The sequence below is a fragment of the Hippopotamus amphibius genome, chromosome 8, assembly GCF_030028045.1.
Source record: "Hippopotamus amphibius kiboko isolate mHipAmp2 chromosome 8, mHipAmp2.hap2, whole genome shotgun sequence".
In the NCBI taxonomy this organism is placed as follows: Eukaryota; Metazoa; Chordata; class Mammalia; order Artiodactyla; family Hippopotamidae; genus Hippopotamus; species Hippopotamus amphibius.
The window spans coordinates 140,888,685-140,903,651 of record NC_080193.1 but is presented as its reverse complement, the minus strand read 5'-3'; the positions used below and the strand labels follow the sequence as shown (position 1 = coordinate 140,903,651).

The window sequence follows — 14,967 nt, the reverse complement described above, 5'->3', positions numbered from 1 at the left end:
TGGTTGCTATCTTATTTTTTAAATGATAGTAGAGAAATAACTTTATTTACTAAAAAGGTAATTGAGAATGGAAGAGAAAAATATGGCAGAATCTTAAAATCAATACAAGAAATGAGAGGATTGAAGCTAACTAACATAGAAAAAGATAAATAAGGAAAAGGGCACACTAAGTAAAATAATTATTAAAGTAAAATTGAGGGACTTCCCTGGTGATTCAGTGGTTAAGAATCTGCCTGCCAATGCAGGGGACACGGGTTCGATCCTTGCCCCAGGAAGATCCCACATGCCGTGGAGCAAATAAGCCTGTGCACCACAACTGTTGAGCATGTGCTCTAGAGCCTGTGAGCCACAACTGTTGAGCCCATGTGCTGCAACTACTGAAGCCCACGTGCCTAGAGCCCATGCTCCACAACAAGAGAGGCCACCACAATGAGGATCCTGCATACCACAATGAAGAGTAGCCCCCACTTGCCACAACTAGAGAAAAGAAAGCCCATGTGCAGCAACAAAGATGCAACACGGCCAATAAAATAAATTTTAAAAAAGTAAAAAATAAAATTGAAAGAAAGTAGTCAAGGATATAAATTGTTAAATGACATGAATAAACTGTATCTTCTTATTTGAAAATAAAGGTCATTAGATCATGTGAAATTTAGAGGAACTGCCCCTCCCCCCCCACTATTACAGAAGTTTGAGTTAAGGGGGCTATTTACCTTTTTTATTTACCGACTGCCAGACATGTGGTTTTTATTAGTTTACAACAATTCAAACACTTTAGTAAGTAACAACTCTTCAAAATTATGTTCAAAAAGTATATACTTATTACTCTAACAGCATTTCCATTTCTTGAAATATTTTTGAAGTTTTTTTTTTCAGAAGGTTCTAAGGCGTGATTCTCACTAGGTGCACACTTATCTTTAGGGGTAAAGGAGATCCTTGTCCTAGTTTTTGATTCAATAAAAAATATATATATGTTTTTTGATTCAATAAAAAATATACATATATATGTCTATATATAGAGAGAAACATATATATACACATATAAATAAAACCTTAAAGTAATGATTTTTTTTTCTGATTGTAGGACAGTCATGAACAGTTTGAAAAAAGAGCTCTAAAAAAGTATACTTGTGCAGGAACATTATTAGAAGCAGTAAACTTTCAAGATAGCTGGTTTTTACAAGTACTGCTCATTAGGATATTTAAGTTCTGATAGGATATAAGCTCTTGCTACACTGTCTAGATAGTAAATAGAGCAGTTTTATCTTTCTTTGGTTATGATATAATTTTTTTCCCTATATTCTGCATCTGTGAGATACAAATTATTTATATGTACATTTAGAAAAAATGAATTCTTCCATCTGAGTAGATGTATTTTAGTCTAACTAAATTTTTTTTTCTTTTTAGTGTGGACGTAGTCAACTCATTCTTCAAAAAACCCAAACGTTACTAGAAAGAGCTTTTAGTTTAACTCCTCAGCAATCAGAATTTGCTACAGAACTTGGATACCAAATGATCTTACAAGGGAAAATAAAAGAGGCCTTGAAGTGGTATAAGACTGCCATGACACTAGATGAGACCAGTGTCTCTGCACTAATTGGTATGACAGCCATATCTATGAGTGTTCCTCATACAGAAGCAAGTAATGATTGCTTTTAATACCTGCCTTTAAAGAAGAAAAGACATATTTTATGGTTTTCTAAAATTAAACTGTTCTCCACTGTTTACAACAGAAAAAAATTATGTACCTTTAAAAATAAAAGTTTTACTTCTTAAATACTATCTTGAGAAAATAGATTTTTATGAGATAATACCCATAAATTATGAATACCTTAGTAACTGATTTTCTATGGGTACAAAGCTACCCATTTTCTTTTCTTTCACTCTTTTCTTTGTTTTTTTAATCTAAAACTTTGTATTATGGCAAAAAAAAAAGCCCTTGTTTAATTAATATTGTTTGTGTTAGCTTGAAATGTACGTGCCTGAAATGATGTGAATTTTGACCATTTTTGTCTATTTTTTTTTAGGATTTATTCAGTGTCAATTAATAGAAGGGCAACTACAGGATGCAGATCAGCAGCTAGAGTTCCTTAGTGAAATTCAGCAGTCTATTGGAAAATCGGCGGTATAGTATTTTATTTTATCAGACGGCAGGTCCTAACTACTGTTTATATATTATAAAATTTTAAATGTCTTAATATTTAGTAATGGTTTTAGAGGACTAATGTACACTAATTTTAATATGTAATTACACTTATTAATTTACCTCCATGCAAAATTAGACTTTATTCTCCCACAAGATTCTAAAACTTTGCCCAAGCTAATATTTAAGTTTGAATGAATACTGCACATATATAGCACTTCATACACTTTTGAAATCTAAGTAGAAATAAATGGTTTTATAACTGCATGAAATAATTTATGAAAACTACTTATTTTCCAGGAATTAACCTATTTACATGCAGTTCTTGCTATGAAGAAAAATAAACAACAAGAAGAAGTTATTAATTTGTTAAATGATGTCCTAGACACTCATTTTTCACACTTAGAAGATTTACCTCTTGGCATACAGTATTTTGAGAAGTTAAATCCTGATTTCTTGCTAGAAATTATTACAGAATATCTGAATTTCTGTCCAATGCAGGTAAGTAATTCTGGGACCTATTTTCAAGGATGCATTTACATGATGTTTAATAAAACGTGCTAATAAATTATGTTCTACATGTTAGACTATAATTGGCATCTTAAAGTGGAAGTATTTGTATTTATAGTAAGTGAAATTATTTTTAATGAAAATATTTACAGTAATGACTGCTGTCAACTAATAAATGCATTAGTTTACAAATATTCATTTGTAATTAAAACCTTAAAGTCTTAAATTTAAACAAACTATTAGAAGTCATTTAATTCAGCCACCCACCTTGTGTTTGGATCTACTCCATAACATCCTCATTAAGTGCCCATTCTATCTCTAGATGCACTCAGAGATGTGGTTCTTATTGTATTTTAGACTGTATTTAGATTGTATTTCCTATGTTACGTCAGACTTTGTGTTAAAAAAAATTTACCCGTTTACTTGTCCTACTTCTGCTCTCCGGAGTGACATGGAGCAAGTCCAGTTACTTAGTGTAGACAAGGATCATTCCTCACTCATAAAACAGAACTTCAGATTTTGGAAATTAGTTTCATGTTCCTCTAAACAATTCCAGGTTTCCAACCATTTATTTTTTTTATGACATAGTTTGAGAACCCTGGTTGTGAGCCTGCGGAAATTCTTCATTTTATCCGTGCCTCATTAAGCTCACTATTCCAAGTTTGGATGTGGCCTGCAGGACTTAGATTAGATCCACTGCTCCCTAATTCTGGATGTCCATTCGTCTTCCTTTATGTGAATCACGTTACATTATTGATCCCTATTGAATCAACTGTTAACTGAAGTCCTTAGATCTGTTTTTCACTATAACTTTGGACCCAAGTGTAGGACTCTACACTTACCCCTTTGAAGTTTTATCTCCCCAGATTTATCCCGTAATCCCAGGTTGCCATACCCTTTTGGGTCCTGATTGTGATCTACTTTATACAGATCTTTATTGTCAAACATCATCTGCCTACCTAGCTCTGAGTAGAACTGAGTGGGGCCCTCTGTTGTATTAACAGGGAGTTCCTTCCAAGTTGCTGGGCATGCATCAGGCAGCACTTTATTGCAGACAGTAAGCAGATGACTTGACTTCATTATACTCAACTCACAGTTCAGCACAGGGATACCAGGACAGGCACCATCAACTTCATTCCTCAAAGCATAGTGTTTAGCATTCTCCCTGATTTACAGCTTCAGTAACTGTGTTAACAAAGCAATCAGAATAATGACCTTCCCTTAGGGAACCTATGCGGCCTTTCATTAATCATCATGTCCTCTTCTAGACTTTCATAACCCAATTTTTTTTTCAACTAACCCCTCTGGAATTGCACTTGGGATTGATCTCAGTCTCTCCAGTCATAATCTCTTTTCAGTTGCTCATGGGTCGGAAAGGTTTTTTCAGTATTCATGCAGTATTTAGAATTCATCCAGCAAATGCTTGCAGCGTACCCAGTGCACTGTTCAGAGTTGGGGAAGCAGTTGTGTAAAAACAAACGACATTCCTTAGGAGGAGACATAATAAGATCAAGTCAAGGCATATAGTGTGTTAGAGGATCACAGAAGAAAATAACAGAAGAGGGTGAAAAGGGGTGGTAATTTTAGATAAGATGGTTTGGGTAGGCCTCATTAAGATGGTAGAATTTGAACAAAAATGTGAAGGTTGTGTGGGAATATGGGTATAGAGTGTTTCAAGCAAAGGGAGCCATTATGCAGTGGCCCAAAAGGACATGAGGAGTGTGGCCGGGATGGAATGAGCAAGTGCAAAGCAGTCTCCTCGAGGTCTCAGCACAGGAGACCCGTAGTAACTTCTCTGGCTTTGGTTCTGAGTGCAGTAGGGAGCCACCGGAGCGCTTCCTGCATGACCCAGTTCAACATTTTAAAAGGATTCTTCTGGCAGCTGTGCCGAGAGTGAACTGTACAAGGAGCAAGAAATAATGTGTTAAGTGGCAGTTGGGTCCCTAGTCCACAGACATGCCCTTTTTCCGTAATATAACCTTTATCAGCGTGATAGAATCTAGTTAGCATTTAAAATGCTGTTTTCACGGGGAACTATCAGAAAGGCAGACTTCTCTCTTTAGTTCTGTTTCTACTACTTTAGCCCTTTTATGTACTTTTCTTTAATCAAACAGATGTTGTCCATATAGGCCCTGGATTTTCTCCATGGTTCATTCTGAAATCACAGTAAAAATGGTGGTTTTCAGTGAGTATTTCTTAGCAAGTGGCAAAGAACATCACCAGAACCCTGTCTTATTATCTATGCTTTCATTATTTTTAGTTACACTGAAAAAATAAATACGTTTTAAGAATATACTCTGTATCCATTACTGTTTGAAGAAGTTTTAGAAGTCTGATCTTCAAGACACATAAAGACCCTTGGCTGTAAGAAAGAGGCAAAACTAAATATGAAACTGCTATAGGACTGTGTAAGACAAAGAATGCTGCATTTTCTTACATAGATTTTATAAGTGCTGTAGAAATTTCAAGAAGTTGAAGTATTCTAGGCCCCAGTAGTCGTACTCTGAAAATCCTTTGAGCACACGTGTTCTGGTGCCTCAGCACAGCGAGAAGATCCCACACGTTCTTGTCAGTAACAGTGGCTCCTCGCAGGAGTGATTGTCCGTAAGAGGCTGCGCTCCAGTGAAGAATCTGTATATGTGGAGAGTACGGCGGTGGGGGTGGGAGGACCATCCTTCAGTAAACGAAGGGGCATTAGTGAGGCAAAACAGGGAGAGGGAACGTTTGATATTTAAACGCTAACATCACATTTCCTAGTTGTGAGTGAATAACCGCTGGATAAAGATTGGTTGAGTAGACAGCCATTAAAAGAATAAAAAAGCGGTCTAGTACTGCTTTAGTTATTGTAGTCACTGTTAATAAAAAGAGGAAAAAAAATGGAGGGCCTACAACACGCAGGCAGAACAGTGGGGAATGTGAAGGTACGAGACATTTGGCATAGTATACATGAGTGTGTTCTACCTTCAGATTTTTACTAGCATGGCAAAATCTGATTTCTCTAAAACCTGACCTTACAGTATTCTAGGGGGTGGTGCAAGTTATTGAATTGAGTAAATCCCAAGGCAGGTTTAGCATTAGAATTCACATTGCCTTGACTCTCAATTCCAGAAAGGAACTCTGCCTCTCATTATCACTCCTTTCAACAGATTGTTTCCTTGATAAAGTTTTGAACAGATACACTCCTTTCATATGCTACCAAATTAGTAACTGTATAACAATTTCACAATTATTTTTCTGAGTAAAAGCCATCATTTACATAGTCTGTTCATAGATCTCAGGGAGATAACTTTGTATTAGTTCAGTCATAGTAAAGATATTGGGCAATAAATAGAATAAGAAAAATTTTAGAAAAAATGTGGTTTTGCTCTTCACATTACAATTAATGTGTTTATTTTTAGCTAGATGCTCTTGTAGACTTGTAAAATGATCCGCTGATTTGTTTTGTTTAGCCTGCAAGTCCTGGACAACCTCTTTCTCCACTTCTCAGACGTTGTACCTCAATCCTGGAGACTGTAGTAAGAACTGTACCAGGTCTTCTGCAAGCTGTCTTCCTAATAGCAAAAGTGAAATATTTGTCAGGTAAGGTATACATTAAAAGCTTAAAATAACCTTTATATTCTGATGTTGATAAGAACAAGTATAAACAAACTAAGCACTCTGCAAATATGGTGAATAGTCGCATAAAATGCACATTTTACATATGCACAGATAAATAATTTTTATCCAAAATAAAACTGCATAATTTTCTTTACTATTTAATTCTTTAAAAAAATTACTGCAAATTTTGGTGGTTCACATGAATTTCTGGGAAAATACAGTTCTACCACTTAAAAAAAAAAAGTCCATCATATGGTACCAGGACCTGTCAATAACAGTTGGTAGTCTTTAATCTTTCCTTTGAACAGATCATAATCTATAATTGATGATTCACTGACATAACCAAATATGGTGTTTACCTGGTCTCAGGCCCTTAAGAAATTGATTAATTCCCATTTAGTTTCTGTGATTGGTTATGCATAGCTTTTAAAAAATAATCTCAGTTATAACCTTCAGTTTTCAGGACAGAAACATATCTGTGACAACGTATATAACAATAGACCACCGTATGATATATTTGTGTCTTTGCTGACTGAATGCTGTACAGAGTAAATTAAGTCTAAAGTCCTATAGGACAGAAACCAACTTAAATGTATTCATTCTCATGAACAGTTACTTCTTATACGTAATAGAAAGAGTTAAGAGATTGACTTTATTAATTTTTTGGATCTCAGTTTTAACTGTTTTTAAAAAAGAACTAAATGGTCACAAAATCTTATTTCATTTCTAAAATACTCTAGTAGTAAAAAGTGACTGATACCTTCTTCCGACTGAATTCTGTTGAGCCATGTGATATTTCTACTTTCTTCTTGAATCTCTGGCCATGTGACAGAACTCAGTTAAGAATGGGTGTCACTTACTAGGTGATCACACTGGGGCTTTGAGTTCTGTGAGTAATTTATTAAACACTCATTTATTTTGAATTTTGATATAAATTAATTTCAATATAGTAATGCTTAATTGCCAAAGTCTCTAGGAATGAAAGTCTTGTATATTAACCCCGTTTTTAAAAAGAGCAGCCTGAAATAATGTGAAACAGTGCCAGCATGTGTCTAAATAGCAGCATTCTTGCTAAGTTGCTAACTGCAGTGACTGCTGGCGCCAACTCCCTGGAGTTGGACCAGACTTCATAGGATGAGGGCACAGTCCTCCACTGTACTGCCCTCATGTTAGACAACAGCCAAGTGTAGGGGTTCCCGGGGCCAGCTGCACTTCTGACTAGCTGGCTATACGTTTAAGGGTTCTTATGATTCAATTCAGGTGCGTTAATTCACTAGAAAGACTCACAGAACTCAGAAAAGCACTATATTGAGGATTAGAATGTTAAGATAGCAAAGGCTACCCATCTGAACCAGCAAAAGGAAGAGATGTGGAGAGTGAGGGCTGGGAGGGTCCCAAAGGTGAAGCTTCCATTGTCCTCTCCTTGTGGAGTCAGGACACGTCAACTTTCCGACACATCGACATATGACAACACCTGTGGAACATCAGCAACCAGGGAAGCTCACCCAAGGTTCAGTGTCCAGAGTTTTATTAGGGTTTTATGACACAGACATGGAGTGAATCTTTGGCCATGTGACTGAACTCAGTCTCCACTCCCCTCTCCCCAGGCCAGGCTGGGATGGTGGCTCAAAGCCCTACCCTTCTAACCACAGGGTTGGTCCTTCTGGCTTGACCAGCCCCTATCCTGAGTCATAGCATTATCATAAACTATCAGGGCTCACCATGAATAACAGGGACACTCCTATTGCTTGAGATAGTCCAAGATTTAGAGACTATCTCCCTGGAACCTAGGATAGAGGCCAGCCAAATTCTTTATTACAGAAGACCCTGACAAAGACAGAACTGCAAGACAGAAATTTCTTCCACTTTTTCCCTCCAGAGAAGTTGGGCTGCTCTTAGATAAGAATGATGTTGTTGTGATCTTTGTTTATATGGCCTGTTTTTCCCAACAATGATGACCCATTTCTCCATTTTTAAATACTTAGTGGCCTCCTGAAGCTAACTGGACACATCCTTTCTCCTTACCTTTAGAAGAAACAGAAGAGATTATGATCTCAGTTATTCATACAGTCCTCATTTTTTTCAGTCTCTTATTTGCAAACCCTTCTTTTCTATGTACTCTTTCCCCTTGGTAATAACCTCTTTTTTCAAGTTATCTCCTTAATCCTCCTCCTTCCAAAAAGAATATGGGGGTAGTACTTTGCATGCAGATTTTTTATACTTAATCTTCCCTTCTTTTTGTGTCTGCACAGTTCTCAGTATTGGATTGCATTGCAATGAAAAATAACCTAATATTTATTATGCTTGATCGTTAATTTTGACACTATATTTAATAAGTTATTGTGCTACCTCAGTCAAATTTTTGTTCGTTAATCCTTTGCCTCTCAGAAAAATGTTTTATGTTTAAACGGATTTCTGTTATAAGAAAGTTGAGCATTTGGGAACTGAAGGCCTGACTATAAGCCTTCTTTTGTCCGTTGAGGTGTCAGGTATGGTTACGGAGAGTAATTGAGCAGATAATAATTTAGGAGAGTTACATAGGGAGTTGGCCTAGCTATACCTACTTAAGGCCAGTTTATAGGATGGTTAAATGCAAATCAGTGTGGGTTGTGTAATGAAACTTCAAGCACCTAGAGTCTATGCTATTATTTCTCTGAAAAGCCTCTTCCTACCCTGTCAGCCCAAGATAGAGTCCAATACTCCAGTCACTTTAATCTTTATAATTTCCTTCTATTTTAAGACTCCTAGATGTACTTAATAGAATATAATCTGCAAAAATGCTGTCATTATGCTATCCATCTGAAACTAATACAGTATTATAAATCAACTACAATAAAAAAAAAAAAAGACTTCCAGATGTACAATTGGTGTGTTTCCAAAACATTTGATAAATCTATAACTCACATTTCTAAACTTCTGGAGTATATCCTTATGCCTTTTTTGTTATTTTATGTACAGTAGTAGAATTTCTGGCCAAGAATGATTACTAGACTAAATCTTCTTTAAGTGGCACAATAACATTCTAACTATTTAAATTTCTGTGTTTTACATAACTTATTTTAATGAAATTGTAAATTAAAAACACTTTTTTTTTTGACCAGGAAAATAAAGGTGCATTTATAGGGCTCTCAGTAGCAGTGGTGATGGATTCTGACCTTTTCACATACTTTTCCTGATTTGCTTCTTATGACCAAGGGATGGCCTGGCTTTAGGTCTATTCTTTCATGCTGACTAAAAAGAAGCTGACTGGTTCAGTTAGAGGTTGATCGAAGGCCATATGAACAGAGGACTTTAAGCTCAAACACCAGGACTATCCAGAGACTAAATACTGTTCTCCCTCTTCTCTCAGGTTTCCTCTGAATCATTGTTTATCATAATAGTGCTTTGTTTCCACATTAGGTGACATTGAAGCAGCTTTTAATAACCTGCGGCACTGCCTAGAGCACAGCCCTTCCTATGCAGATGCACATCTCCTGATGGCTCAGGTTTATTTGTCTCAGGAAAAATTCAAATTGTGTTCTCAGTCCCTTGAACTTTGTCTGAGCTATAATTTTAAGGTAAGTGTTCCAGACTCAAGTGGATAAGACATATTGCTTCCCCTTGAACCTTTAGCAAATGTTTACATATTCAACTACTTTGTACTTTAGCCTGTAATATTTAGCTAATAAATGCATTTTTTTATAAATACATATTTTACTGGAAACTATTTTGAATTCATTAGCAGTAGGAGAGAAAAGTGGAGACAACTGTGATGTAGTTAAAAAACTATATGGACTTGGCAACAAACAACCTGGAATCAGTGTCTGGTCTTTCCGTGTATCTCTCTCTGAACCTCAGTTTTCTTTTCTATAAAATTTGTATAATAATGCCCTACAATTATAGTGAACATTAAATGCAATATGAATATATGTAATGATAATCGTAAACTATAGAGCATTGTGCCAAATATTTTTATATATGAGGATTTTATTTTATTACCTGTTGCTTTCTTGGACCTTGGTTTTTAATAACTTCTTTTTAGGTACATCATCAAAGAATGCCTAATCATTTTGAAAGTTGGTATGTGATTTGAGGTCCAAGGTATTCAGTGTGAACATCCCATATCCCTGAGCATTACGGTAAAGCCTAGGTTCAGGGGCTTCCTGAGCGACCTGGAGTCATGGAGGAGCTGCTCAGACGTTCGCTTTGGCTGGCAGTGCCCTGAGCCCTTTCAGTGTGAGAACCCTTTAGTGCACTGGAGAATTCAAGTTCCAGGCAAGGTTTACAGGAGAGAATGCCTCCTTCTTAGGATGGTGGTTCTCAAGACTGGTGGTGCTTCATGACCCCAGTGCCAGTGCCCCACCCAGTGAACCAGAATCTCTGAGAGGAGAGCATACGCACGATGGTTTACACGGGGCCCTCAGGTAAATGCAGTGCCTAGCCACGGCTCAGAACCCAGCCCTGGGAGGACTGTAGCCATCCTAGAGGCTGGATGGCTGCCACATCAGCTCATTCTGGCCCATGTTCTTCCCTTTGACTCCTTCCTCACCTTTTGTCATTCTCTCATTTTTTCTGTATATGCTGTTGCTAGCCAAAATAAAGACAGCAGCTTTATTACTACGTGTTTTTGGAGTGGTATCAAGGGGTAAAACCAATGTTTCATTAACGTGTCCTGAAATTTTTTATCTTAAAATTAGAAAACAAACAAAAGAAAGATAAAGATGTGGCACATAAATACAATGGAATATTACTCAGCCATAAAAAGGAAGGAAATTGAGTTATTTGTAGTGAGGTGGAGGGACCTAGTCTGTCATACAGAGCGAAGTCATCCAGAAAGAGAAAAATACCATATGCTAACTCATGAATATGGAATCTAAAAAAATGGTACTGATGAGCCCAGCGACAGGGCAAGAATAAAGATGCAGATGTAGAGAACGGACTTGAGGACATGGGGTGGGGGGTGAAGGGGAAGCTGGGATGAAGTGGGAGAGTAGCACTGACATATATACACTACCAAATGTAAAACAGATAGCTAGTGGGAAGCTGCTGCATAACACAGGGAGATCAACTCGATGATGGGTGATGCCTTAGAGGGCTGGGATAGGGAGGGTGGGAGGGAGTCGATATGGGGATATATGTATAAATACAGCTGATTCACTTTGTTGTACAGCAAAAACTGGCACAACAGTGTAAAGCAATTATATTCCAATAAAGAGCTTAAAAAAATAAAAAAAGAAAGCGAAGAAAGTGTGTAGAAATCTGATAACTTTATTTCAGTACAAGTCTCAGATAAAGAAATTCATTTCCTGAAAACTAAAATAATTTCTTAGAATATATTTGCTAGCCTTATGAACTTTGTGTGCAATTTCTCTCCTATCATGGTAGAAGCCCTTAACTTGTTTGTCTACCAGGGGAGCACTGGGTAGTGGCAGGTTACCTGAATTCTGATTTAATACAATAAATGATCAGAACAAGAGGACAGACATAGATCTCACACATACAATCACAGGGTGGACTGTCCTCAAAGGTCCTATTATAACGTTCAATGGATTGTAAACTATGTGCTGATGTTGTAAGCACTCCAAGGAACTATTTCTCAATATTATTTTTTCAGGTGAGAGAATATCCTTTATATCACTTGATAAAAGCTCAGTCACAAAAGAAAATGGGAGAAATAACAGAAGCAATTAAAACTCTGCATATCGCAATGAGTTTACCAGGAATGAGGAGAATTGGAGCTCCCGCAAAGTCGAAATACAAGAAAACTGAAGTCGATGCAAGCCATCGTTTATCAATCTTTCTTGAGTTGGTAGAGGTTCACCGCTTAAATGGAGAACAGGTAGGTCAAGTATAATTCAGTGACTCAGATCTGAACTTTGTTATTCAAGTGTATATAGTCATAGGAAGTGAAAAAGCTAAAATGATTCCCTTGACCGAGGGGTAAAGTTAAGAAAATTTCTCATCACTTGGCACCAGCATATGTACTTTTTGTAGCCCCTGAAGTTAGATGGATGACTTCATGTATCAGTGTACTTACATTGGCTACCATGAGATGTAATGATAGATATATACTGCATGTGTAATATAAGTAATAATATAATGTAATATGTACTGTGGTATGTATTAATATAATGTGTATAATAATATAATGTATGATTACATTGGCTATCATAAAAGATACTAATACAGTTATAATTCCGTGGATTCCTAAAAGGGCTCACACACATACACACAGATGTGCTCCTGGAATAAAATCAAAGTACCAATCTGAAATTCCAATAGTTGAGAAAATAAAAGAACCACTGAAGTAATGCAACTTTGGTAAACTAATAGGACAATCATAAAATTAAATACTTAAAAAAATACTTAAAAAATACAGATGGATCATAAAATCAGATACTTTGGAAAGTAGTTAGAATAATACAGATAGGTAGAAGGATAGGTAGGTAGATTGAAAGATAGAAAGAAAGCAAATAATGTAATTCTGAGAAAAGAATTAGAACCTTGTAGAAAATGAGGATCTTAACATCATTTATATGTTTTTTTTTAAGTTGCAGCTGTTGCTAATCAGTTATTTCATATTTTAGTGGAAATTAAGAAGGCCGTGTCTAAATACTTGCCAAATCTCAAAGAATTTCTATTTCACTAATAAATTAACGTAAAATGTATTTAATAAGAAGAACCATTTCTACCGTAGATAGTTGATTCTAAGGTGCACTGTTTTTTTTTTTCCATATTTTAACATTTCTTAAATCAGAATGTTTTAAAATCTCTAAAGTTGAGATGAATTTTAAAAAATGACATTTTAGATTCATTGAGGTACTGATTTGGAAATCAGGAAATCTGTTCACCTGGGGTATAACAAAAATGATGTTCCAGTGTAGGAAATAAAGCAATCTGCTGGTAATGAACAGCCATCAGGTACAGAAGGTGCCTGTGGACTGCATCCCACTGAAGATGCAGTAATGAACGTGGCTGAGACTGTAGGCTTTGGAGTCATGCTGGTTCTGTCATTTGTTAACTTCTTAACTGTCTGAATCTCATTTTCCTTACTGCTAAGTGGGGGCGGGGGGGGTGATTATAGTAACCTCAGAGGATTTTTGTGAGAATTAAATGGGTTAATATTTACAATGCAGGGTGCAAAGTACGTGTTTATTAAATTATAGTAGCAAGAACTCTTATGTAGCAACTTCTGTTGTCCTAGTTATGAGAACATTTTTCAGCTAGCCAATCTTTATAAATGCCATCTTAATTTGGTCTCTAGTTTTAAATTTTTATACTTTTCAAAAATCTATCAGTATTTCACAAACATCATAACTGTGCTAGCATTTATTGTTCATTCTGTATTAGTAGAAAACCTTAGTTTGTAATGTAATTTGTTGAAATTTGGAATGTCATTTTAATTTCACCTTTACAGCATGAGGCAGCCAAAGTCTTACAAGACGCCATCCACGAGTTTTCTGGGACATCTGAAGAGCTGCGTGTCACTATTGCTAACGCAGACCTAGCTCTGGCCCAGGGAGACGTGGAGCGGGCTTTAAGCATGCTTCGGAATGTTACAGCTGAACAGCCTTATTTCATAGAGGCCAAAGAGAAAATGGCAGATATATATCTGAAGCACAGGAAAGAGAAAATGTTATATATCACTTGTTACAGGTAAATGGTTCTTTCAACCCATTATGCTTTGACACATTTATCTCCTGAAATTAATCCCCAAATTTCTTTCTTTTAACTGCTTTGCAGATACTTTATAGATCCCTTCCTTAATGTGTTCTTGTTTCCTTCTACTACTACCAAACACAATCACTCTAACTGAGTTACTCACTCTCCCTAAAATGTAAATCATAGTAATTATGATTTATTTCAACCTGTGGCTTACTCTGCTTTCTCAGCTCTCCTCCCTCATCAGATGTTACTTTTGGACCTTGAATCTTCCTGGGTGGGAAGGGAAAGAGCAACAACTACATGTATTGTAATAGCTTAAAAGCATTATGTAATGTAACAATTCAGGGGCTATATAATCATATTTAACGCTCAGTATCATAGTTATAGCAGAAGAAAATTATGGCTTAGTATAAACCACACCAAGTTATGGATTACAGAAGTGGCAGGGGGTTAAAAAGTGTCATACACTGATGCCCTTAGGAGTAACTGGGATACGCCCTCCCCCCCCCACATACACACACACACGGGTGTGCACATGTACACACGGGTTGTTCTTACATTTCTCCCCCAACAAAAAGATAAAGATACAAGCACACACTCCAGTTGAGAGAAAATTGTTTCTATCCTTGAGAATAGTAAAATGTTGATGAGTTAAGTCGTATTGGTTCGTCTATATTTTGTAAATATCAGAGCCCACATGCTGCTCAGGTCCTCTGTAGGTGCTAAGGGATTCAGAGAGACTGCATGGCATCCCCTGTGTAGATGGATAGACTGGAGTTATCTAAATTATATTTTCTATGATGTTTCTAAAAGATCAGCACTGTCATCTCTAATGATACGACAGTATTTTAAAATAGGGTTGATGTCTCTGGATGCACTATAGTGTAGTAGTTAAAAGCATAGGTTTTTTTTTTTTTTTTCCAAGTAGATCTGACATGTTAGTTATAGTGAACTCAGCATTATCTATAAAATTGAAATAATTTTCTTTTCTCAGAGTTTTTGGACCAACTAAATGAGATATTGTACATTAAAGACTTAGCATCACATTATTTGAGCAACTTTGGTATTTTGAC

General features: G+C 36.4%; 1 protein-coding gene across 2 annotated transcripts in view; it reads left to right on the top strand.

Moving 5' to 3' along the window:
* Positions 1–14,967, top strand: part of TTC21B (tetratricopeptide repeat domain 21B) — an 82,645-nt gene that overhangs the window by 21,819 nt on the left and 45,859 nt on the right. For both annotated transcript variants that reach the window (XM_057744561.1, XM_057744563.1), the window contains exons 9-15: positions 1,408–1,600; positions 2,028–2,125; positions 2,444–2,644; positions 6,103–6,232; positions 9,650–9,807; positions 11,844–12,068; positions 13,647–13,885. In XM_057744561.1, the coding sequence (XP_057600544.1) occupies positions 1,408–1,600; positions 2,028–2,125; positions 2,444–2,644; positions 6,103–6,232; positions 9,650–9,807; positions 11,844–12,068; positions 13,647–13,885 (1,244 nt within the window). The remainder of the gene's footprint in view (positions 1–1,407; positions 1,601–2,027; positions 2,126–2,443; positions 2,645–6,102; positions 6,233–9,649; positions 9,808–11,843; positions 12,069–13,646; positions 13,886–14,967) is intronic.